Source organism: Melanaphis sacchari, unplaced genomic scaffold (assembly GCF_002803265.2).
Source record: "Melanaphis sacchari strain LSU unplaced genomic scaffold, SCAv2.0 Contig9_pilon_pilon, whole genome shotgun sequence".
Classification (NCBI taxonomy): Eukaryota; Metazoa; Arthropoda; class Insecta; order Hemiptera; family Aphididae; genus Melanaphis; species Melanaphis sacchari.
This window is the reverse complement of record NW_020271711.1, coordinates 852,659-880,169: the sequence shown is the minus strand read 5'-3', so window position 1 is coordinate 880,169 and position 27,511 is coordinate 852,659. Positions and strand designations below refer to the sequence as shown.

Here is a 27,511-nt window from a genome sequence, read left to right as displayed (position 1 = left end):
AAATTACGTCCAAAATTTTTTGAAGTCATCTTATTATTTCTATGATAATTGTGTTTATCGTTGGCCGGAGGACACCACGAGAAGATAATTGTATTTTTTAATTTATAATATTATATGTGTTATATTGAAATATTTTTCATAAGATAAATTGAGTGTATAATAATATTTATTAACTTTGTAAATCACTGAGTTGATAATTCATAATTTTCACCAATTTATAATTTATGGTGTTGCAATAAAATCATTGATGTCTACAATAACGTAATGATTATAGCGAAAACGTTTGACTTTTACGCTAACTAATGTTCAACATTGTCTAGAATAATAAATATTGATGTATTCAAAAGATCGTCAATGATATACTATGCGAGTGAAAATTACGATAAAATATAAATACTCATTTTAGAAATTGAAAAACATTTAAAATACTTTTACATTGGAGTCAATTACTACCTATTTATTAATTAACTGGATATACCAAATTAATAATTTAATTTTAGTATAATACCTATTGTCCAGAAATAACCTCTCAAATTTCAATACCTATACTCAAAACGGAACTCCAAAAGTCTTAAACACCTGCCCACATGTACAATTTCGTACGTGTGGCTGATACAACCCATGACTATCAGCAATAGTGACAGTTAAATGTAAGTGACAAGTGTAGTTTTTTTTTATTCGTAATTGATTTGCTCCGGTTTATGATTAGTACTTACTTTTTTGCCGGTATTATTCTAATGTCTATAGCGGTCAAGAATCCCAGTGTGCCGTACGAAAATGGGATACATTCGAAAACGTCTGGATTTTCCGACTACAACACATAATAATAATCAATAATTACGCGTTAAATCATTTTCATATAATATATATCATGTAAATATATTATGAAATTAGGTAAGTTCTATATTATGTTATTATACGATTACCTCTGAACATGTGATCAAATCACCTTCAGCTGTGACTATTTCGTATCGGGTACACGTCTTATGAAACAATCCGAACTTGAAAGATGAAGATTCCAATCCTATGCCCATAACTAATCCGCCTAAACCACGTGAATACGTCATAATTTCAATACTCATAATGTTTATACTTAAATTATAACCGTTTTTATTTTATCTCAAAATCGATTCTAGTTGTAATAAGCATATATATGACGTATGTATAATATATTTACGATACCTATACCTACCGATAGTTAAATCTTCCAAGTCCAAGGCGACGGGTACTGTCCACCCCGATTGAATCAATATTGGAATTAACTGGCCCACTGTAATACTTGGTTCAACCCTGACTGTCTATAAATATATTTATAATAATTAAAACAAACAAAAATATATATGAGTTTATCGATTATTGAAGTAACTAAAAAATATTTATCATTACTTTAAACCAATAATTAGGCTTTATTCTAGCAGTCAGTATAGAAAAAAACCGATTAGATTTGGTATACCTATATCTACGCAGAAAACGGTAAAGTAAATTTATACAGACTTTTTTTTTTACTAATAAAATAAAAGTAATTTCTTCTAAAATTAAACATCCCAACGGAGTTAAATTTATGACATATATACATAGCAATAAAAGGAAACGTAATATTTTGAAGAATAGCTACAATAAAATACATTAAGTTATTGAAATAGAGTAAGGTCTGTCGATGATTATTGATTATAAATTATAATTCGTGGCTAAACCAATTAAATGTACGGATAATCGCTTACTCGACTGTGACTATCGATGGAAATCATCTCATCCAAATGGACGTTTATGTTGAACATGCGTTTCTTGTACGTCATTTCAGCCAAAGTCATACTTCTCCAGCTAGGTCTGGCCGTACACATTACACGGTCTAAAGCGTGTACATTTCTATACCGTACCTGCACGGGAAAAGAAAATATAAATATTAAACATTTAACGATCAGTTGACATTCAAAGTAATTACAATAATAATAATAATAATAATAGTAACAAAATGTTTTGATCATAATTAAGTAATATTACTAATATTGTATAATATGTATATATATATATATTATACAAGCGTATTCACCTCACGCTGAATGTTTTCAACTTTTTTCTCGTGGTTAAGTCCGGTACGACAGCGGCGTGACCATGACATTTTTTCGAAAGCGGCCCACATCTTTCCCAAAACGGTACATGGCAAGAGGAAGAATACTACAAACACCCATCGGTAGTTCACCAACACGTATTCCATTAAAGTATCCGAATGCATGTTAGTATTTGAATAATCTTAAGATACAAACAGAACAATAAACAAATAAATATTCTTTTATTGAAGTTTTTTTGATTGAAAAATAAAAGTTGAGCAAGTGCGGATACCGCTCTACTGTGTAGAAGGTTTCGAATGAGTCACTGTATTAAGTAGTAAGTATACGTATATTTGTAGGTATGTTCACTGTTCATTCTGTTCACAGCACCTTTTATTATGGAGATTTAAAAAACTTAAGACTTCAGTTATCTAATAAATAAGTTATTTTTATATTTTTCAATTTCTCTATTATCCATTATTTAATTTAATTGTTTTAAATTTTTTATAAAAACATGAATGTACAGAAATTTACCAACGATTTTTCTTCATAAATGTCTTTATAGTACGAAAGAATACACATCCAGAATGTATAACTTTCACATTAAGATTAAAAACATATTTAACACATTTCTGTTGAATTTATCTCCAGATGCATTTATATTTTTATTATAGCTGAAAATGATTTTATTTACTCAGAAACAAAGTATAAGTAAATACTTGTATTGCGCAAATGTAGTGAACTATTTTATTTTTATTATAAATGTATGTATGTATACCTATAAAAAAACATTATTTTTACTATGAGCTTTTTTTACGCATATTGTGTTTGTTGTGAATAAAAATACATTATATATAAATACAAAACCAGCCTTAGACAGAGATTCTTTAAAATATATATATATATATATATATATACTTTAAAAAATGTTGAGTCAAATCTCGTATCAACTTAAAGCTTAAAGCCAGCTCTGATATACATACTTATACACAATACACATTCATTATAGTATTATACAGCATTATAATTTATAATTATTACTAAGAAGACAGTCGTGTGTTACAGCCGTTACACGCACGATTTTTTAGCATGAAAACATGATCACTCAAAATGGTAATATTTTATTTTGAACCTTTAACCAGTGGCAAGAACTTAAATGTAATTAAGTAAAAGATGCGCAATCGTGTTGTGTTTTTTTTCGGTTAAAAATGTAAAAAGTGCGCCATAGTGTTACACCGCTTGGTGGAATAGTAACGACTAACGGCTGTGTAGAGAAATACAACAGCGAGTCGCGTAATTCAGGCGGCATGGAATCCTGGTTGTTTGGGACGGAAAACAATACCGACTGCACTGAAATACCTACACCACACTGCACTAGGTTTACACCGACGTCAGCGAGCGTCAGGAATCGAGCGACGTTAAATTAGATTTAGAATGTTGTTCGTAGTGTTCGAAATGTTGAATTTCAGGAAAAGCTTACAATATTTTTGCGCACTTTTCTTAATATTTTTCCTTTAATTTTATTTCTAAGATGGTAACACTATCTATGATTTGTGCTTTTATTATATGAAATATCTAGCTGTTTTATCCTAATATATACATTTATATAAAGGCGGGTATGTGAATACCGTTTTGATGTACAATGATGTATCATCATATAAAAAATCGACCCTTAGAAAATTATCCGACTAGTTTTATCGTACGAATTTCATTTATTTTTTTTTTTTTGATATTGTAAATTTATTTTACTATTAATGTAAAAATTAACCCGAAAATTTTTCCGAAAACATTTTTTATTTATTATATTATTAATATTTAATTATTATGATATATTATATATAAACCACATTATGATATTATTATATACTGTATTATTAACTTTTAAATCAAAATCAACTCACCGTAAAACATTATAAATAAATTCATATTATAAATAGGTAGTATTATCTTAACATTTAATACTCAAAACAAATCTACCTACTTATTTTGAAAATTGCATATCTATCATTCATAACATATTTATGTACGTTAATATTTCCCACGAATATAATGGTTTTAAATTATAACAAATATTTAACATTGTCTAACATTGTAACATTTCTAATACAACATTGTTATTCTTCGTTAAAACATATATTTTTATCCTAATTTTAACTTCAAATGACTGTAAAAAAATAATGTGCATATAAAATTATTAGAATGTTTTCAATATTAAATACTTATGTACAACCTTGAATTATATTTTAAAATTTTAAGAATGAACATTTAAAATGTTATGCATTTTTAATTAAAAAGTAATTTATAAATATTTGTGATATTCGTGTATAATATTGTCAAAATTTAAACTTAAAATGCTTATAAAAATAATTTATGACTATGCATTTTTAATATTTTTAATATTTATAATAATATTTATAATAAACTATTAGAACAATTTATAAGAAACTTTGTATTAAATTTTTGAGTTGAATGACCTAGCAAAAAAAAAATAATATTAACTACTCGTAAAAACCCCTTCCGATAATTTTTTGTGTTTATTAATAACTCAAAAGAGTCAAAATATTTGTAAGGTTCAATTGTTTATAGAAAATATTTCTTAAATTATTCGTTTGTTTAACAGCTAACACATACCTGATATCTATAAAAAATAAATAATTATTATGTGTTTTATTGAACAAAATGTTTGAATCATTTTCCGTATATTGAGATGTATAACATCGAAGTTCGTGAATTAAACTGAGTTCCTAAGCTGGGCATTTTTTGAGAGAGGAAGCCGGCAGCGCAGCTAGAACAAAATACATAGACACGGCAACAGTAATGCACGACGAGGTGGCATAGAATCCTGGTCGCTTCAAATAGAAAAACAACTAACTTAGTCTACTCAACTATAAAATATAGTTAAATTTTAGTTACTATTTTTATTCTATAGTTTTACAGACACTGGTGAGAAATGTGCAGTGAGAATGTTCAATGCAAATTATTAGATGGAATGTGTGGCGGATATTATTTTTATTATTCACTACTTCTTCTGTGTACGTATTGAATTTCATAGATTTAATAATATTTGGTCACATATTAAAATAAAAAAAAATAAAAATTAATGAAGTCGCTCTGCTGTATAGTCTGTATAGCCATTACATATTAGTCAGTAAGTAGTCTTAAAGATATACGATATACCTCATAGTTGAATATGTTACCGTAATCCATAAAGACGTATTAAATTAAATAATAAATTATTATATACGAAGATAGGAAATACGATTCCAAGTTGTGTCTTTTTCATTTCTCAACTTCTATATTTGTATCACGCGCTGTAGTATGTTGAAGCGTTAAACTAATTTTCGCCAAAAAAACATCACATTTATTTTATTAATGATTGCTATATAATATTATATCATATTTAAAGAAAATTTAATCAAGTTGTTAATTTGAGATGCAAAAGTAAAAAATTCACAAGCAGTGCTTTTGAAAATAATCGAAAAAAACAAATAACATTTTACGAAAAAAATAGGAATAGTGTATACAATTTATTTGGACCCACTAAAGGAGAGAGTTTTAAATAGTTTTAAATATCAGTTACAAAATATTAGCATTGATTTGGAGGTCGTTCGGGCATTATAGGATGACCAACTTCATGTAAACTTAATTGGATCCTATTGGAAAATAAAAAACTCCCTCAAAGTTCGAAGCCTATTTTCGACTATAAAAGTTTCTACATACACGAAAATATATTTAAAAAAACATATTAATTATTGTAAAAACTATACTGTGTAGGAGAGCTATGAAGTTACTGTGTGTATCTTGTTATTGAATAAATCAGCATCTTTTAATAAAATAATTTTGTTACCTAGTTCACAACAAACTGAAAATTATATTGTCTGTGAATTAAATAAATTATTAACTATTAAAAAAAAAAAAAAACCAAGGAAGTTATATTTAGGAAATGTTTGAAATATTTACAGTTATTGATTTTTTTATTAATTTTTAATTTATAACTAAATCATACTATAACTATATCATAGTTGTTACCAGTAACCACTTCAATGCACAAGCTTGGAAATAATATTAGTTCAAAACATGATATTATATAACTATTATTGTTTTGAAAATCTTAAATGGGAAACTTTTTCTTATCTTTTTCTTGATTTCTATCTAAATTTATTGAAGGAAAGTTTGGAATATGAGTCACATGTTCCTCGAAATTTTTTTTTAAATTATCTAATTCGCCCACTAATAATACATTCAGCTGTAGTCTATAAAGAAATTGAAATGATATTAAGTTTAAAAAATTTTAAATATTAAAACTTAAACTATCGATTTTGTAGAATGAAGATGAACATTTTAATCTTAGTTTTATTCATTAAAAATGCATTATTATAACCACATGTATTGTATTCGTTTTATAAATTCAAAACGCATACACATAATATACAAAGGAATATTTAAATATTTTCAATTTTAATTAAAATTGCTCATATTAAGCCCCTTAAGTAGTGAGTATATATTGTATTTTAAAAATAAGACGTAATATAATTAGAAATTTATTAAATTATTTATTTATTTCATTTTTTAATTAAACGATTTTTATTTTAGTTTTTCTCGATTAATTTTAAAAATACTGAGTATTTAGGGATTATAATTTATAAGTATATTACAATTATGAACTATCATATTATTTCTGTATTCATTAGGCAAGAATAGTTTAAATACAAAAAAAAAAAAAAATAGAATGCATGCAAGATAATGAGGATTATACTAAGGTCTAAAATGTAACGTGTATATAAAGAGTGTATTATGTGTTACAAGTTTTACAAAAAAAAATATGATGGTATATTGATAATCATTTAATTAGTGAAAATTGTTTTTGTTTATCCCTATTACTTACAGTTATTAATTTATTATTCTTAATATTTATAGAGTGATAAAATTATTACGATAACCAATTTAAAGTAATATGTTGATTATCATCTTAATTTTGTCGCTCTATATATTATGGTTTATGTTGTAAATATTTAAATAGTTACCTTTCTCCTTGAGTATATTGAAGTTGATAATATTATTTTAGGTACTTGGAGCCTTTAAATTTAAATAGGTACTATAAGAAGTACAAGAGCTAAGAGTTAGATTAGACAAATTTTGGCAATTTTAGATTGTATGTCTGCTAGCACATAAATATATTTTTTTTTATGAAACATATAGATACACATTTACATTTGTTAAGACATTAATGGAAGGTATGTAATTAAATTTTTAATTAATATTGATAATTATAATACATTAAATAGTGATTCTCATAATTATTATCATAAGCACGTTTTCTTGATTAAAATTTTACTAAATACTGTGCGTCATACCTAAACTATTAAAATATGTCACATACTAATAATTTTTGTTTCCACGAAAAAATTTAATTGTTACATAATATACATTTTACATATTATACTATAGGATTAAGTAACTTTCTATATGTATAGGGTATTAGGGTAGGTATATTCATAATCTAAGCTCTGAGATAAAATAAATAAAAAACTAAAAAACCAGAATTCATAAAAACTATAACTATAACTAAAAATTGAATAGGATACAAATTCGTCTTAGGTCAGAGTACAATACAATGCTTAAATATCTAATTGTAAGGATCTATTAATTATTATTACCTAAAATAGTACAGTTGTTTAAACCTACAGCATGTAGAAATATCGGTTATCTATAGCATTAATTGTATATTTAAGGTGTCACAAGTTATGAACTAAAAATTTTTTTTACAGAATTCGGAGTAAATTCGGCTCGCATTTTAATATACATATAGACGTACCTATTAACCTATTGTATTTGTAAATAGAAGGTTTGTACGATAAACACTCAATACTTTATTTTATGTTTTTAAACATAAAATATGAATAAGTTAAAATTGTACAAATCTAATAGAAAATAGTCTAATACCGAGTAGATAAAATAAAATAAAATATTGATTTATTAATATTAAAATATGATTTGTTTAATGTTAACCGTTTATAAATAAAAAAATAAAAAATAAAAATAAATATTAGTGTATTACAGATTACGAGGGAATATTTTCGGACCATTGTCGAATTTACCTATTGTCCATGCACCAGAAAACACGACAAAACTTCACTCCTTCGTTCATAATTCCACCGTTACTTACGTAAACAATGAGTTTGTAGGTTATACCGCCGATTTTTGTTTTCGTTATAAATGTGATTACACTCGTTAGAATTGTAACTGCTTTGTGTCTTTTATTCTTACTGGTTATTGATTGTTCGGCACTTCGGCGTTCGTTATTTCGTTAATTTGTTAGATAAATGATATATTAAGATTGACATTGAGTATAGTTATATTTATTACGGTTTTAATTAATCTTTTAACATTATTTTTAAGTTATTCGTTTTAAACGTAATTGATAAATTAACATTTGCAACATCAAACAATTCTGACTTAAATTACATCTTTAATAATTGTAATTGAAAACGTTAACATATTATTTAGTTCTTCCTGGTTACATAATATTATGTCATTCTCGGTGCCAAGATAATCTTTTACATTATACAATTTCATTAAGATCCAACAGTAAAGCCATGGACCGCCCGATTATAGTGAACGAATTTGAAGACATGGGAATGTCCATACCCGACGACATCATTGATGAATGTAAGTATGAGTAATAAAATACAAATCTAATGTCGTTATCTAGAACTGGTGAATGTCATTTGGCATTATATCTTTTTTCAAAATTATTTAGTCTATTTTTTTTGTCACAATTTTGACAAATAGTTTAACACTTTCAACTTTGCCCGTGATTTCGGCAGTTATACCATGACTCCATGTTTTTTATCCCGTAATGCGTTTACCGTCAATGGCATTAGAAGCATAACTCTATTAATTCATAAGGTTGATTAACATTTTAATATTAATTTTTAACAACTTTATTGTTATCTTTTATCTATAAAATACTTAGACAGTACACACACATGTTATATATCATAAATTTAAACTTATAAGATATTAATATAAAATAACCATATAATAAATAGAAAAATATTACATAATACAGTATGTTACAATAGTTGTAATGATTTGTAAATGATTAAATATCAATAGAAAAATTTATAATATATCTAAAATACATTCTGTATACGTTCATATACATTGTTTTGGGAAGGTCGTCAAAAACGATTATTCGTATTTAAAAATATCAAAAACTCAAACCATTTATAGAATTAAATTTAGAGTTTATTGTCTACATCCTGTGTACATTTCAGAGTTTAATAAAATAAAATCGATTAAATTATGATAGATACAAATGTACATGTTACTGACGCGTAAACTCGTCACTAGCCCAATGGAATAAACTCTGTTGATGCGTATATGACGTGTCAGCGGCGTTGAAAGTGTTAAATATTAAAATATGATGAAATATTTACGATCTGTGCAAAATTGTTCAACATTATTTTTTGGTGATCATAGATATCATTTCATACTTTTTGTTACTTATGGTGGGAATAAATATTTTCTTGAGAAAATTTTTGTATTATGTAATTTTTAAATGAAATTAAATATATATGGGCATAGATTGGTTAGACTTGAGAATAAAATCTTTGAGTATTCTAAAAGTATAATGCAATAGTAAGAAATCTTACAAATAGCTATTGAAAAATGATTTATTTTACAATCATAGATTTACTAATGTGTAAAGCCTGGAATTATTGCAATCAAAAACTATCAAATATGATGCAAATATGCATACAAAAAGTGGCAAAACATGTATTATAGAATTATATTATATTCAATAAAATATGTTTAAAAAAAAAAAAACACCATTTTTACACCAATTATATTAATAATTTATTAAATAATTTAAAATAACTCTCTAAAACTGTGAAAATCTAACAATAAGCTTTCAAAATAATAAAACTAAAATTATATGCTATAAATAAATATTTTACACACTAACAATATTCATTTTTAGATTTTTAATTATAATAATTATAATTAAAATAGGAAATTGCTTTTAAGACAATTTTTATAACAATATTTTAACAAAAATCCTCTGAGCAAAGGTGTCAACAATTTTTTTTTACTGTAAAATTGATTTATATTTAAATACATATTAAATATGCATGTTATTTGAATTTGATGTAGTGAACCATAGACATTTCAAATCTCCATTTATGTGTATACCCTATGTACAAACATGCAAATGCATATAATTCCAGCTTCTACGAATTGGTAGTTTAAATTTTAAAATTGTGCTTCAGTTAAGCTTATTTTAATATTATTAGATTTTATATTTTAATTTTATCATATACATGAATTATATTTTAAATTATATTATAATGTTAGACATTTTATTTAATTTGTCAGTATTAGCAATTTATTGATTGCGCGAACTACTTAATATAAGTTATTAATGGTATATTTTTATACTTACCAATTTAGTACTTATGTTAATGTTTTCTAGACACAATACCTATAATTATTAAATTTAATTTTTATTTATCTACTTTATTTATTGAAAAATTTTGGAAGTTTGCAAGAGTATAACATTTTATTTTATTTAAAAGCCAACACAAGAAACTACATAATACTAACTAATAAATGGTTAAGATTCCTGCTGACAGTATTTGATGGGCTACTTATCATGATACATGTTTTTTTATTGTCTCTTGTTTCAATAAATTAGCATTTCTTACATTATTCATTATTTGTCAAATACATATATTAAATGTTTATATGATAAAATCAAACTGTAAAAGTAAAAAAAAAAGTTATTCTTATTAAAAGAGTGGGAGGCGTTTACCAATAATGTTTTATTCATTAAAATTAACAAAAACTTCAAAAATTAAAATTACCTTTTTGCATTAAATATTTTATTATCAATAAAAATAAAAAGATATATTTAATATACTGTTTTGGTATTTACAGTATTTATATTTAATTGTTATTCATGAATATAGGTATTAGTTTGTTATAGCCCCGCTATTCAGGTTTGTTATCTCCTCCTACCCATAATAATAAATACCATAGTATAAATATAAAATAATGAATTTATTTAACAATATTAAAAATGTTTAGGCTCTATTTAAATAACATATAAGTGAATATAGTGATAATAGAACCATATCTAATATATTAGTTAATGATAGGTATTTATCAATGTTATTTCTAATTGATTTGGTATACACATTATAAAACATTTCTTAGTTTCATTGAATGTTTATTGTTAGGTAATATACACTCTGCATTATTTTTCTGATATGTAAAAAGACTCATCTATTTTGACCACCTATTTAATTAGTTTTGCTCTTCATACACCAAACACAAACTTCTCGTAATAGCTATTGTATTTTTTCAAATTTAAATTTTGTAATATGTCATTGAAGTAAGTTTATGAGCCCAAAAATTATAAAATATACAATATAAATATTTTATTTATTGGTAGTCTCGAACTGTTCAGCCGATTATTAATTCTAATACCTTTCTCTTTACAACAATTTCTTCATTGACATTGCCATTGCGACCCTTTTAAAATACATTATGTGACCATTTTCATGTGTATTTGTCATTTCTATGATATTTTTGTACTGGAAAAAATGAATTCTGGTATTTATAGTGGGCACTTATGTTAATAAATCTTTTAAATTAATTTTAATAATAATATATAATATTTGAAAACGACAAACAAAAACATACTGTGATGTTTTGATCTTATAGTAATGATACGTTTTTTTAATCGAATTATTAAATTATTTATTTGTTATATTATTATATAAATTTATTATTTTTATTATTATATCGCTTAAGTATTATTTAAAAAAATTCTAAACATTTTTAATTAATATTATATTGTTAAATAAACTATTTTATATCTATTATTATGAATAATGGGGAAATAACAAACCTGAGTGGCGGGGCTATAAAGTTTTCGATTACTGAGGACAGGCTAGAACAAACCAGTACTTGATTACTTGAATACATTATTAATATTAAATTATTATATGTATTATACTTAAATATTATATTTAAAACACTTGTGGTATCTTACATTTGTCCTATATTATTATTTCTCACAAAGTCCTACTATCAACTTGATTGTTTACAAAATTTAACATTAAAATCTTCTCGTAATCTGCTTGGTATTTATTTATTACTTTCTCTGGTACTTGTATCAGAAATAGAAAATATTTTATAGTAATTGTATCATAACTAATCCTTTAATAAACATAACATTTTCTAACATATCCATTCACAAAAAATTAAAAACTTATTAATTTACTTGTAACAATCAATAAATTGTAATATAAAGTAAAAAAAAAAAATAAATATTTTATAATTTCTTCTATAATAATAAACACTTAGTAAATATCTCAAATATTATTATTATTTATTTGAATAGAAAAAAATTATCTTACTTTGATACTACATGCATCACTACTAAAGCTTAAATTACAAAATTAATAAATATATAATGTTGATTAACTTTGAAGTATTGATATTACAGAAAAAATGATAACATTAGTTATTAAACAAAAAAACATAAGTACCTATCTGTAAAGTGTAACAAAAATATAAAATTATTGTGATCTATACTGATTATAGTATACTAAAAGTAACAAATCTTAGCATATGCTTAAATCTAATATTTTTTGTTATTTTTTAGGTGTCATTGTATGTCATACACATAAAATATCTGCATCAGATTTAGTTGGATCTTGGATAGCATATTGTGCATCATCTCAAATCGATTCAAATGATTTAAACAAAGATAGACTTGCTACTTTAGTTAAATCTTTCAAGGATGATGACAAATTAAAAGCCAATGACAAGTAATTTACTAATGTACTATAATAGTAATTTTAAGTCAATTAAAATATTATCTTAATAGACTAAATAAATTTAAAATAAATGTATTTTCCATACTTTTTTGAGTTTAAAACATACATTTTTTTTTGTTAACGTTATAAATATCAAAAATATAACATAGTTATTGCTTACAGGAAATTGTTTGAAAATAAATCCAATTTAAATGAATCAGCAGCTCCTACAGAATTAGTTGATAGTCCATCATCATTGAAAGTAAGTAATTAATTTATTATTAAACGTTATTGATTGACCATGATAACAGGCTATGGGACTCTTAATTTTTTTTTTATACTCAGTCAATAAAGGCATAGAATGATTACAATATTTTTAATTTTTATTGACCTCTTGACATGCATTTAAACTATTTAGTCGTATTGCAAATTAATTTGAACATTACTCATATTAATGATTTGGAGACATTATTTGGAACGAACCATTTTCATTGTAAATTTATCGATGGTGACACTTGATATATTTTATGTCAACATTATGGTATTACATGATTGACACATTTATGTTAGTTATTGAATATAAAATAATGTATTTAATTTAAATTATTATCTTTTTTTAATATAAAATTTAAAATGTTTAATTAAAATACTTTATCCTGAACATTACTAAATACTAAATAACACGATTTTGCCTAAAAAAAAATATATATATATTTACTGAATTTTTATTGTTTTTAAATGATTGTGTTATGTAGTTGTTGTCTTTTTGAAAAAAAGTTCCTTGTCTATAGTGACTTAATTAAATAATCTATATATTATTAAAAGTGTAAAAAAAAAACATATAACTGTTTACCATATATCATGTTATTTTAATATTTAAAATTTGCTAATCTAATGAGTATAAAAAAGTCATATTATTGTTTTATGCATCAAATTAAAATGCCAGTATGTAAATGTACATATAGAACAAATATTTATTATATTTTTTAAATATTTTAATCTACAATTGTATGAATGTTTAATATTTAGTTAGTTTGTTAAATTTTAAAGAAGTAATATTGTAGTAGTGATTATAAAATAAAATTTTACAAATTAATACAATTTTTTTGTCATAAAATATTAATCAAGTGACCCATATGGACACAAAAATTTGTCTTTTGCTGATGTCTTAATCTACGTCCAACTTAAATATTTAATAATAAATATTATTATATATTTTTATCTTCTTTTATCTTATAAATTTTTTATTTATGTTGAAACGATTAACTGTAAATATTGTAGAATTTAATTTTAAAACATTAAACATTACTAAAATGCAATAAAGGTTAAAGGTTTTTTTTTTCTATTAAATTACAAAAGTACTTTTAATTATTATTTAAATCTTCAGTCATTTTTAAAATTTATAAACAATTTAAAGTTCAATTATCTTATAAAAATATAAACTTTTTGTTTTATTTTGTAATTTATCTATTAATTATTATTACAATGTTGAAAGCTTTTATTTCATGAAATTGTATACTATTGTATATTTTTTAATATTGATATAAAGTTAAGTTTTTAGAAGTAATATACAACATATACTAAAGTGATGTGTTTATTTATAATATTTATAAGATATAAAATAATATAAAAAAGTTACTACAGAAAATTTGAAAAGGAATTTTGTTCCTTTCAATGTTCTTATTAATGAACCTTTAAATACTTAAGTTTATAAGTTTAAAGTCAATACTTATTTCACAATTTTTAAAATCAACATTAAAGTATCATCATTGGGTGGCTTATTTATTCTTTATACGCATGTTATTTGTCTCTTATTATATTTACTTACTATGTTATCTGATATAGATTGTATATTTCGACTTAAAAAAAAAAATTTATAAGTTGAAATTAAAAATATATTACTAATAGGTACTTAAATAATATATTAATCCATGTTTGAATTTTTTTACTGTTTAGTTATCATAATATTATTTAGTGTATTGCCATTTACCACTGATTCTACTTAATTTATTTATGTTATTCACTGGCATACTATTGATGGATAATGATGAAATTACATTTAAACAAATATAAATTATCAATTTATACTTTATATTTCATAAACAATTTATTGACTTCTATTTATTAAATTAAAGCTTAATTTATCCATCTTTCTCTAATATAATTTAATACTTGTGATATTTAAAATTTTTTTTATTTTGCATTTATTTTGGATTTAACTTTATTTATGCACAATTTTTGATATTTTAAATGTTTTTCTAATTTCTTATATATATATATTCTAATATTCTAATTTTGCTTCTGTAATAATTTTTTTTTTTTATCAATATGCAAAATGATTATTTTATTTTGAATCATTCATTATTTCAAAAAACGATATAATTTTTAAAAATATTTACAAGTATTTTTATTGTTATAATTTTTTGAGTTTTTACTTTTTTAAATGATTACATACATTTTTAATTTCATAATCTAAAGCAGTGTATTTTTCGGAATATTTCTATACACAAAATTTGAAATTCGACAAGTAGTTTACAAGTTATAATTTATAAATATTTAAAATTTTTGTGAGCGATGTGAAGTGGTATGAAGATATACCCACAAAATGTTGGTCTACTACTCCACTCACTCACCCGATACATATCTAATATTTATGTTTAAAAATTAATAAAACTAAAAGTTATTACATAGTTAATTACTTCTAACAACTCTTACTGTTACACTTTTTGTTTTTAATAGTTGGTACCTTTATTCATACTTAATGTTATATAAACTAATTATTTTCGGGTTGTTTTAAATGTTTTAATTACATTTTTAATATCATTTTTTGAAAGTGTTAATGTTAGTGTTTTTATTATTGATTTTCATAAACACTTTTTTCCTTAAATTTATATATGTTATTAGTAACATATATTTAAATATAACATATATAAATTTAATGCTATTCGTGCTATTTATTGCTATTGTGTTATTTGTTTTTAATACAACTTTATTTGACTATTTGTATATAATATTATGATATAGGTTTTAGGCATGTCTATATTCCATTGGTAGGATACATACTTCAAAACAATTCTAGCTTTTCCCCACTAAAAATAAAAGGATATAGTAAAAGAATCACAAAATATCGGAATTAAAATATAATTTGTTATATTTTATAAAAAAAAATATTGAACTAGTCATAACTTCTTTGATATTTATTTTTTAAGCAATTTTATAAGAAAAAAGCTATGAATATTGAGTTCTTCATATTCTTCACATATGTTCTTTCTTTGAGTTGTGGTGTATTTACAGTGGTATACCTCGTTTGTATTGTAATAATTTAAGCTAGGCATGTAAATTGTAATGTGTACTAGTTGTTGACAACTGATTGTGTTTAATGGCTTTTTATAAACTAATTATTTCTCTTAAGTACGAAAATTGAGTAGGTACCAATGTGATGTTATTTATTTTTACGTATGGTAAATTAATAGACGAATGTGATTGTTCCATCGTGATAATAAAAAAAGCAACATCAGTCTGATACTCAGAATCCGTCTGTGCACATTAAATTAACAAAACAAAAAGTTAAACACAATTATATACAAATATTATTGTCGGATATTATGTGTTTTTTTACGTTTGGAATTCTAATAAAAGTCGCGTGATCTAAATAAAATTGTGTATTGGTACACCGTGTGTACAGTATGTCAGTATCGTGTTGTATTATTTTTGACTACGCGTGTTGAGATTCCGGTATGAGAAAAAACCTCACCCGGCTCAGCGGGCCGTAACCACCGCCAACAAGTGGTGGTGCTGGTGGTTGTCTTTTCGAGTGAAATCTGAGAAACCGAAATCGATCGAAGGTTAAATCATTATCATCTATGTACAATATACACACACACATATATATATATATATATATATATATACATATATTATATATATCATATATTATATATACTGGCATTCGTGTGCGTGCGCGCGTATTCGCCGCGTGTATCGTCCTCGTATAAGGTATAACACAATAACACATCGCCGCCACACCGGTACGATGTTTTGTTGTATTCAATTTTGAATCGTGTTTGGAAATACGAATATGAAAAGACTGGTGTTTGAGCCCGGTGGTGGCGGTATACCTAACACAAAAGCGCGGTGAACGGAGCGCGCGGTGTTCGTTCGTGCGTCGGAATAATAGTAATAATAATAATAATAATGGTGATGATGACGATGACGATAAAATAACGGGCCGTGAAAAGAAACGCTCCGGTGCGCAGGGCGATCATCATCCTGGTCAGAATTCAGTGGCTGTGGTGGTAGCACAACCATGTTTATTGTGTGCCCCTAACCTTTAAATTCGAGTTTTGTAGTTCTGCACGAAATCATAATAGTAATAGTATAGGGGACGCGCGAGTGCGTGTTTCGATTTTTTTTTTATTTGCTTGGTGTTGTTAATTTCACTCGTTGGGATCAATAGCATTTATTAATGTATTTACACGACCAAAATATTAATAGTTAATGTAAATTAATAATGAATAACTTTCCTACTGAATCTACACTTTACCTAAATATCTATGGCTGTTTATTTACTTTGCTGTTTTTTAAATACATAATTTTTCATGGTTATCATCGTCGTATTTGTTTACACATTATTATACATTTTATTTACGTGTAAACAACAACACTAGGTGTCTAGACGATGATTAAGTAATTTAAATATCTTCAAATTGTTATTCATTTCGATACAAGTTTTTTACTCTGCAGCGCGGTGTACCTCGGCGAACTTGAAAAATTCGCATACCCAACTTTCCCGCTAGTCGCGCCACCTAGTCCGACCGTATAATTAGCCAAATGGCAAATACTAAGAGTTGTATATTATATTATTATATTATACGCTTTGTGATACTTCGATATATTCTGACCTGGGTGTATTATAAGTTATAACGTGTGCGTGGAATGGGGAACTCTCGTGTGTATGTGTGTAGTGTGCGCAGTGCGCGTGTGTGCATGAGTTTGCGCGCGCGCGTTTACAATAATGTATTATAATATAATATTATTATTATTATTATTATTATTATTATTATTATGCTGGAAAGCCGACTGGAATCCACCGGTTGCCACCGCCGCCGCCGCCGCTGCTGCCGCCGCATCTTACCTGACGGCATTTGCGCAGCGATCCCCTCCTCGTCACCCGATTGGTCGGTCGGTTTTTTTTTTTCTTCTCTACCTTTCTGCCGCGTTTGCCGTCGTCTTTGCGCGCGCGCGCACGCACGCACGCTCGTGTGTGATTGTGTGTGTATCGTTCAAGGCCAAAACGTCGCGGAGAGTCGGTTGTGTTTTATCCCGCTCGGCCGAGTGTGTGCGCGCGCGCTCGTGTAACTACTCCTTCCAGTGGCGGCGTCGAATGTCGGTTCCCTCCTTCGCCGCCGGTTTGCCGGTTGGCCGTTTGGCGTCTGCGCCTCTCCGGCTCATTTTTCCGTCGGTACCTAGTCCGCCTTGTCGTCCACGCCGCTGTTTCTGGATCGCCGCACGTCTCTGCTAACGGTAAACCCACACATTACATTTTTTGTCATTTACTCTCTTCCCGGCTCGTATCGGTCTGTGTTTTTCTGTGCGTTTCGCGGGTACAGCATTTTGTCATTACTGCGCTTGTTGGCGGTCAAAACTATCGTTTCGTTAATTTTTCGAAAACGTTACGACTTACGACGACGACGACGCTACCGCCGCAGCGTTTCCCCCCGTAGGACGCGCGCGTCATAACGATTTCCCCCTTTGGCCTGCACGTTTCGTATTCGCCGGCGTCGCAGTCAATAATAATTGCTGCTGCCCGTTGCCGTTTCGTCCGCCGGTTCATATACCCGTTCGTCACACACGCCAGTCTGTTATAATAATAATAATAATAATAATAATAATTATCGTAGTAATAATAAAATTGTCGCTTGTGGAGGGAAAGTAGAACGTTTTTGTTGTGTTATTTAATTCTCGTACGACGCACGCACGTAATGGCTCTTTCCACACCGGCGTCCGGCATTCGTTCGCCGCAGTACGCGACGCGCGCATGTCGTCGCAGTATCGCACACACAACGAACGAGAACCCTCGGCCGCTCTCTTTTCACGTATATTTTTTTTCAAATCCGATTCACAATTTTTTTCTCTTCTGTCGTCCGGTCCTCTCGTTCCTGACGCGATTCCACCGTTTTTCGATATCGTCGTCGTCGCGATTGAAACCTAAACAGATTACGACGTAGTTTTGTTTTTAAATTTTTTCACACCGTGTGTTTTCAATTATTATCGATTAAAAAAAAAAAAACGAACGTTTATTTTTCATTTCAACAGACAACAGATACCTTTGCCGTGTGCGCGCGTTTGTCCCCGGTTTCGTCGCATTATTGTAACCGTATTTCGACTCGTGTATAATTTATATTTACTCAATGATAGTATTATTAACTTAATGCGTGTATTAACGTCATTACCTACGATCGTTGTACTTGTTGCTTTCGTGATAAATATTTTTTGTTTTTTTTTTTTCCATATTTACATACACCATTCTCGACCGGTACGTTAAATCGGGTGTGTGTACGGATGTGGTTTTCGCTTGAACTGATTATTTTGTAATACCAAATTTTTTTTAATGTGTAAGTATAATGATAATAGAATGTATGTCTGTATGAATGAGTGACGTAAACGGTTTTTATTTTTCATGGATACATGCCGCCGCCCAGCGTGTAACTGCGATGTAAACGATGCGTAATGTACAATGGTTTGACGGTCCGTGGGTGTTTTTCTAGTCGACACTGAATATTTAAAGCTGTGACTAGATCTACACTCATCAACTGCTTACCTGTTCTTTAACAACTTACGTGCATCTAGTTTATTTTTCTTCGGTTGGGACCGCGCTCACTCTACTGTACGATAATCGGGTATACACGTTGTTATATATAACTTAAAATATTAAACTTTTGTTTTTCGTTCCAATTATTATGTGTATGTTTTTTTTTTGTATGTTTGAACATTTCTCGGAACTTCATTTTTGTACATAATACATATTTATTACGTAATACGTTGTGTCGTTTTTCAGTTGCATATTGTATAAAATAAAAATGTATAATATATATTGTGGGATATTATTCCAAACTTATTTATAAATTATTATTTTTGTAATTTATTGTTATGATTTTGTTCTCTGTAAACACATCTTTTTTGAATTATTATTTTTATCAAATATTGTACTTTATACTTAATGTTTTCAATATAACAAAACGATAAAAAAAGTTTAGTGTATTTATTATTATATTATACCTAATACTATGTTGTTTAAATGTAATGTATACAAATACTGAAAAGAATTGGAGTCAACTTGTTGGTTAAATGCAAACGATCATACCAATCATTAATTGTGTGTAATATGAATATAATAATAAAATATACATAATTTATTAAGTTAATTCGACATTTTCTAGATTACAAAATTGATTCGGTATACATGAAAAACGAATGATTGAAAACTTCAGAAATTTGCCTACTTAATATTAAGAATAAATATTTGGATAAATAATTATACGCATATAAAATTGTAATAAAAATTAAATTAACTTAAGTGAGAACTGTAGAAAGTATCTAAGTGAATTTATATACCTATATAGGACTTCTCAACATTTCTTGAGTTTGTAAAGTCTAAAATACTTTTAAATAGGATTAACGGGTATTGATATACCTAATATACCTATGTATAGAAGAAATAATATTGTTTTTGTAGCTTTACTTTAATATTGAAAAATGAAACATTAATTAAATAAAACTTGTAGTCAATTATATAGTGATTATTGATAAATATTTACTGTTGGGGAGAATATCATTTAGATTATCGACGGAGTAATTAAAGTCTAAAATTAATCTATTGATATTCAAATGTAGATTATATTATAATATTTAAAGGTATATTCGAATATATATGTTTGTAATGACTTTTATGAGTTCTGTTAGCTTACAACGTATGTATTTTGATATTCAAATGTTTATTTAGTTATATAAATAATATAAAAATTTATTAGTTTAACAGTGAGAAATCTTAATTTCTTTTAGCAGACAGTTAATCGTGTTTGTGATTATTTGGTAGTATTATAATATTAAAGAAAATAAATAAACTAAGTAGTGTTTTGAAATTTATATCAACTATAGGTATGCTAATATGTGTCAAAAATATTATAATATAGTCTCTGTAACCCGAAATTGACGATAAGTTCCTGTTTATCAACATTCTTTTTATAAGTATATTATAGTTAGAAATATTAATATGTATAAATACTATAAATATTAATAGTCTACAATAATGATTAATCTGAGACTTGCTTACTCTAGGTCGACGATTTATATTTTTTTTAATTTCTTGTGGAGGATTTTAAATCCAACTCAAAGAATTTTCAATTTTTTCATCCTTTTTATTTAGTGTTTACAAAGATTGCGTAATAAATACAATAATTTAAAATTGTATAAATACTGCGCAACACGACATTTTAAATAATAATTTTTTTTTTTTTTTATTCATTCGTTAACGACCAACAGTTGTGAGATAGATATTCTCGCCACGTTCGTTAAGAGTTAAAATTTATTCTTATGGAATCAATTTAACCAATTATTGCAATCCGACCGCCTATGATATAATTAAAAAAATACGCTGTTCATTGAATCAACTGGTTTTGATTTAATTCAACAATTTTATGTGTCTCTTCTTATTATCTCTCCGTAGCAATACTATTATGGAGATGAGAAATACCATTCAATGATATATTTGTGTGTATATTAATTATATTATTTTCTTGTCTAAGAAATAGCTATACCTTTTCAATAATAAGACCGTCAAGGATTTTAAAACTATGATTTATTAGAATATTGAACTTGTGCATTTTGAACAGGATTTGTAACGTATTTATATGTATAATCAAAAATAATCTAATTGGTGTTTTATTTATTTTTTTGATATTTTATGTTTTAATTTTAATTATTAGTGAATAAATTAAAATACTCGTAACGAGTTTAGCACGAAGAACTGATATTTAAAAAAACCACTGTTGATACACCACACACTTGTAGGTAAATGCGTTCCGATAAAACCATAGTTTAAAACAAGACATCTCAATGATCTGTTTTGTGTATACCAGCATAAAAAATGCTTACGATCTACGAATTAAAATTATCTTCACAATTATAAAACAAATGTCATGTTTATATTTGTGCACTTTATATTTTTGTAATGTATCATGACTACTCGGGCGTTTGATTATAAAATACAGCAGAAAATTAAATGTTGAAAATGTACTGTTTTTACCGCTATGTTTAATTTAATTTTGTAATAACCTTAATAGCAAAATTATATCAAATTGAGATTAAAAAAATAAATCATTCTTTTGATAATTTTTAAACTACGTTATTCATATTTTGTAAACAAACTTGGTTTTAAATTGACTTATATTTTGATAGATATGAGACGATCTAATGCTCTAATTTATCTATGAAACCTAAAAATCATGTATATATCAGTTACAGTATTATGACACGTTATATAGTCAAATGTCTTTATTTGCCTACCAAATTGAATAATTTTCTAAATAATATGGGTATTGAATGATATTTTAATTTTTATTCATTGTATATTTGTATTTGTTTTTAAATAATAATAATAGTAATGTTTTGATTTATACTTTCTGAAAGTCATCATTTGTGTTGAATTGATAAATATGTTTGTTACGTTTCAGAGTACACATGGAACTAATATTATACAAATAGAAAACGAATTCCAAGTGTCTGATGTTATTGATGGAGATAATATAAAAGAGTATGTATACTAAGTATAATTTTATTTTAGCTACTGTCTTTTATTATTATTGATCGTTTAAGTATTTCGCTTACATGTTATTTTAATATTTAAATAATACATTTTTCACATTGGTCCGATACCCGGTTTTAGCCAGTATAGTTGGAATGTGAACCTAGTCGGCTATATATAAGTATCAATTTTTTATTAAATGCAAATAAAAGACATATGTAGTACAACTCTTGTTACTAATTAATAACAATAATTTTAATAAATACGTATTTGTAAGTTTAGAATTTAATTTAGTTAGAGACATAAGAGTGCTTAAAGCTTTAATAATTATACCGATTTTTATGTTAATTAGTTGCGTGGATAATAATTATTATTTATTCATGTTAAGTGTAAAACTAAATATATTTTTTTCGTAAATGTGTGCGCATATAATATATATATATACAAATATATATGGGTATGGTTATAAGTCAGTATTTCTACAAAATAAAAAACAATTGAATGTATGTTGTTTGAATTTAAAATTGCTCAACCAGGTTCTTTATAAAAGTTATAAGTTGATTTTTCAAAATTTAAAAATTCGTAACCGCTTAAACTACTTATTCATAGAATGATTCACTGCTCATTTCCTGTTTTTTTTTCTTTTTTTAGTAATCCAGTTAATCAAAATTTGATTTTTGGAAGTTTTAAGTATACTCGAAGACCTGTTTTCATGTTTTTGTATTATTTAAGGTCCTTAAGGAGTATCATAGTATGAGGATTCAAACTTTTGGTTTTAAAAAGTTTAAAGTATTAAATATAATACATAAAAAAAATTGTTTATTAGTGTTAAAAGTTTAAAATTCGATAAAATTAGTAATAATCACGAACGTTTACAAATTATTCAGTTTTGATAGGTAGATCATTATTTTTATATTATTGCCATTTACCAAAATTTAAAACTATACAAATTTCACTCTTTAAAATATAGTTTTTTACCTGAATCTGATTTAAAATTTTTAATTTACTGTTGCTTTTTATGACCTAATATTATATATTGTACATAATATACAAGCACCTGTCGTTAGACCTCTAAATGACAATTTATATATGTTCATCAGTTGCTATAGGAAATTTGTACATCATGTTACACCTGTTATCTGACAATACTCATGATGTATTCGTACGCTATATATAGGTACAAGTGTTCATTCTATAATATACTTAACCCATACCCACATAATATTGTTATTGATTAGGTATTATAAACGTGTCATTATAATTTTTACGAAGGGCATTTGATTGATAAACAATAAACATATTAAATACTACATATTGTTAACTTGCAGGTAATTTTAAAAGAAAATTTTTAAGTAGTAAAACAGCTATAAATGTTATAAGACGCTTTTTTTTGCCTTATTAATATGATAAAATAAAATGTATAGATAATTATTTTGTAGACGTCATATTTATAGTATATACTTAATAATAAAACCTTGACTAATCCTAATTTCTAAATTAACGCAAAATCGGTGGATAATCATATCCATTCAAAAAAACCAAATCAAAACAAATATAAATCTATTCATGTAGAACCATTAATATTGCTATTATTATTTAGAGAAAATGAGTTTTCTACTACTGGAGATGTCACGTGCAATTTTGGACTAGAAAATGTTAACAAAAATGATTCGTCGGTTTACGTAGAAAAATTGTGTTTAACGAAGCAAGAATTATGGGATAACTTCATTTTCGGTCATGTAAATTATCAAAAATTTGATGAACATGTTCAGGAGTTAGTGAATGATATTGTCCAGAAGAATGACCTTAAACCTGTAACATCATTGTCTGGATTGTACTGTGGAAACAACGTAAGTTTATAATATTTCGTACATTTTTGTGTATTTTTTTACTATAATTTTTATTTTCTTACTTTTAGGAAGAACATAACACATTTTTAATTTAATGTTCTTAATTAGAATATGTTTTTGAGTATTTCGATATATATATTATATCAATATATCTAACTTTAAAGTTACTTTTAATTTGTAAATAAATTCTGCTTCAGAAAATGAAACTAAAATGTTATTGTTATTAAAAGAATTAAAAACTTTTAGAATATTAAATTAGTAAAAAAATCATCTACTTATTATTTTTTAATAATTTCAAATTATGTACAAAAAGTATTTTCAAAAACGTTGATTGAGAAATAATTAGTTTTCTTTAGTAAAAAATTCAGCTTGTGTATACGTTAATACTATTTATAAATAAGAAATATGTGTATGTATAATACAGTGCATGAATAAAAGAAAAATAGAACCCGTAAAATGATTTAATTCAGCCTAACCCGTGTGGGGCATAGCCCTTTCCCAAAACATGAATCATCAAATATTGATAATAATTACTTGTATGTACTAATAAATTGTAATAGATATTTTTAAACATTTTTAATTAATTTATATTAAAGCTATTGTAATTACTTAAATGTAGGGATCTATATTAATTTATATTAAATTCCATATCTACCTATTATGATTGTTGTCCCATAATAATTAATAATAAAAAGTTATGTTATGACGTTCTCCATTTTAAAGAAATAATTAATAAGAATGCCCGCCAAGTCCGCAAAGTATTATATGAATACATATTATAATATTTCTCCTATTGGAAAAAAAATGTATGTGTATGGAATAATAATTATTGTGCTTATTTAAGTGGAGTATCTTCAATAAAAATAATAATGTACAGTATGATATAATAAACAATAGTTAATATATTATATTATTTGATATTTCAGACAGAAATAACTATTTCTGGTAGTTTGCGGTTAATAAAAAAAGAATTGTTCCTCGATTCCTTGCACGGTTTTATAAAACTCGATTTGTCCGAAGCCGAACAACCCATAAAATCATTGTTTGTGAATCAGATTTTAGTTGTTACCGGAACTAATCCTAATACTAAAGTATTTAAAGTCAAACGATTTTATACTGATGCTTCGTTGCCGTTGTCAAAAAAATTACCAAGCTTTACAAAAGGTTGTTGTTATAGATTTATATTTTCCTAGCAATAAAAAAACATTTGCTATAGTATTTAGACTAATAATTAGACTTATAATTGAAATTATTTTAAAACATATGAAAATATTTTGTGAAATACTTTTTGTGCAGGTAACTTGAACTTATTGGTCGCCGCGGGACCGTTTTTTACTGAGTCGTCTCCACATGGAAAGTTGTTAAAATCCCTAATACAAAAAACAGTCGATTTGGAAGCACAATTGCTGATATTGTTAGGTCCGATATTTGATCCAGATTTTGGGCCGCAGTTAAACAAAAGGACAACAGAAGACATTCAACAATGTTATGACGAAGTGTTAGATGCTACTCTGAAACCGTTGTTTAGGTCTGTTACTAATTACATTTTTATACAGTAACATAATTAGTTAATTTATTTAAATGTATTTTTTTTCTAATTCTAGCAATCCTGGAACACAAAACATAAAATTGTTGATGTTAAGTTCATGGAAAGATTCCGAAAATTATGCTTTCTACCCAACGCCTCCAAATACTGAGTCGACCTTGCCAAATTTGTATCCTAACAATGTTTATATGTTATCTGATCCAAGTGTGTTTTCTGTCAATGACATAATAATTGCCGGCAATGCTAGCGATTCTCTTATGGGTCTACACGTTTCAGCAATCAACAAAACAAAGTCAGTTTTATTACCATTTATGCATTGAGCACTCCTAAACCAGAGCTGGAATATATAAACTGTTATAAACAATTTTTTTGTATTTGTGCTAAACAAACAATTTTAAACTAGAAAAACATCAAACACAAATTATTTTTAAAATAATAATAGTTAAAAGTATAACTTTTTTTTTATTCATTCAGATCTGATTAAATACCTGTTAAATAGATAAAATATTATTTTGACTTATAAAATATTTTTATAAATTGTCAAAGGAAAATTCTAATAAAATTAAATTATTGTAAAGTATTAAACTTTATTTTCTAAATTAACAACATATCTCCAGTAATAATAATAAATTAAGTTTTCCATTTTTTAGTTTATTGATTATTTTTAATTATTTATATATATATTAATATATTGTAATATTAATTGTAGTTGATGTTATAATTTGATATTTAAAGGGTTAACAAACCAATATTTAGTAAATTGAATTAACTTTTGAAATTAAAAAAGCCTTATACTACTTAATAGCTTATAACTTTTTTAATTGATTTATATTTTATTAATTTTTACTTTACATTTTTTGTTCCAACGCTGATAAGCTCATTTTAGTTAAACTCTGCATGTTCTTATTTATTTATTTTTTTGTTACAGAGAAGAAATGTTTACTAAACTAGCCAAACAAATTATATGGCAACGATGTTTGCACCCTTCATATGTTGCTAACCCTAACGTTTGTGTGGATAATCTACTATGGTTAGAACATTGTACATTGCAGCAAAACACTCCACATATTATATTAACATCTTCACAACTCCGTACATTTATAAGAGTAATAATTTATATTAAATATGTAATAAGTTAATTTTTTTTTTATCCATATTTTACTTTTAAAAGTTATAGTATGTTCGATATACATTTTTAATTAAGTTACTCCGTATTTCAGATAGTTGATGGTTGTATGGTTATCAACATTGGACAGTTAATCAAACATAACTCTCAAAAACAAGCAGTATCTGGAACGTATGGTCTAATTCAAATAGCTCCTCCAAAAGATGGCAGTTGGTCAACTCAGAACAATATTTCAGCTGAAATTGTTCATATTTAATACATAAGCAGTTTATTATTTTTATTTTTACTTTTATTTTTTTGTAAAAAA

At 26.0% G+C, this 27,511-nt stretch overlaps 2 protein-coding genes across 3 annotated transcripts in view; one reads left to right on the top strand and one right to left on the bottom strand.

Moving 5' to 3' along the window:
- The window catches only part of LOC112603263 (delta(24)-sterol reductase-like), a 13,668-nt gene extending 3,139 nt beyond the window's left edge, over nt 1-10,529 (bottom strand). Inside the window, exons 1-6 of one of the 2 annotated variants that reach the window (XM_025351765.1) lie at nt 10,498-10,529; nt 2,051-2,250; nt 1,722-1,877; nt 1,193-1,298; nt 927-1,045; nt 717-811 (exon numbers count right to left, since the gene is read on the bottom strand). In XM_025351765.1, coding sequence (XP_025207550.1) covers nt 717-811; nt 927-1,045; nt 1,193-1,298; nt 1,722-1,877; nt 2,051-2,233 — 659 coding nt within the window. In that variant the 5' untranslated portion in view covers nt 2,234-2,250; nt 10,498-10,529. Of the gene's footprint in view, nt 1-716; nt 812-926; nt 1,046-1,192; nt 1,299-1,721; nt 1,878-2,050; nt 2,251-7,072; nt 7,211-10,497 lie in introns of those variants that run through there. The other variant, XM_025351764.1, reaches the window with a different exon arrangement.
- On the top strand, nt 8,396-27,511 carry LOC112603262 (DNA polymerase alpha subunit B). Its single transcript, XM_025351763.1, has 10 exons — nt 8,396-8,717; nt 12,727-12,892; nt 13,064-13,142; nt 22,612-22,691; nt 24,283-24,532; nt 25,459-25,696; nt 25,829-26,060; nt 26,137-26,370; nt 27,007-27,184; nt 27,299-27,511. The coding sequence occupies exons 1-10, from the start codon at nt 8,645-8,647 to the stop codon at nt 27,458-27,460; spliced, it is 1,692 nt and encodes a 563-aa protein (XP_025207548.1). The 5' UTR covers nt 8,396-8,644; the 3' UTR covers nt 27,461-27,511.

What these genes read in the sequence shown, in the direction of transcription:
- LOC112603262 (XM_025351763.1), top strand. Translation starts at nt 8,645, where the DNA reads ATGGACCGCCCGATTATAGTGAACGAATTTGAAGACATGGGAATGTCC. An exon ending in CGACGACATCATTGATGAAT is followed by an intron (nt 8,718 to 12,726) that starts GTAAGTATGAGT and finishes GTTATTTTTTAG; the next exon opens with GTGTCATTGTATGTCATACA. An exon ending in ACTCTGAAACCGTTGTTTAG is followed by an intron (nt 26,061 to 26,136) that starts GTCTGTTACTAA and finishes TTCTAATTCTAG; the next exon opens with CAATCCTGGAACACAAAACA.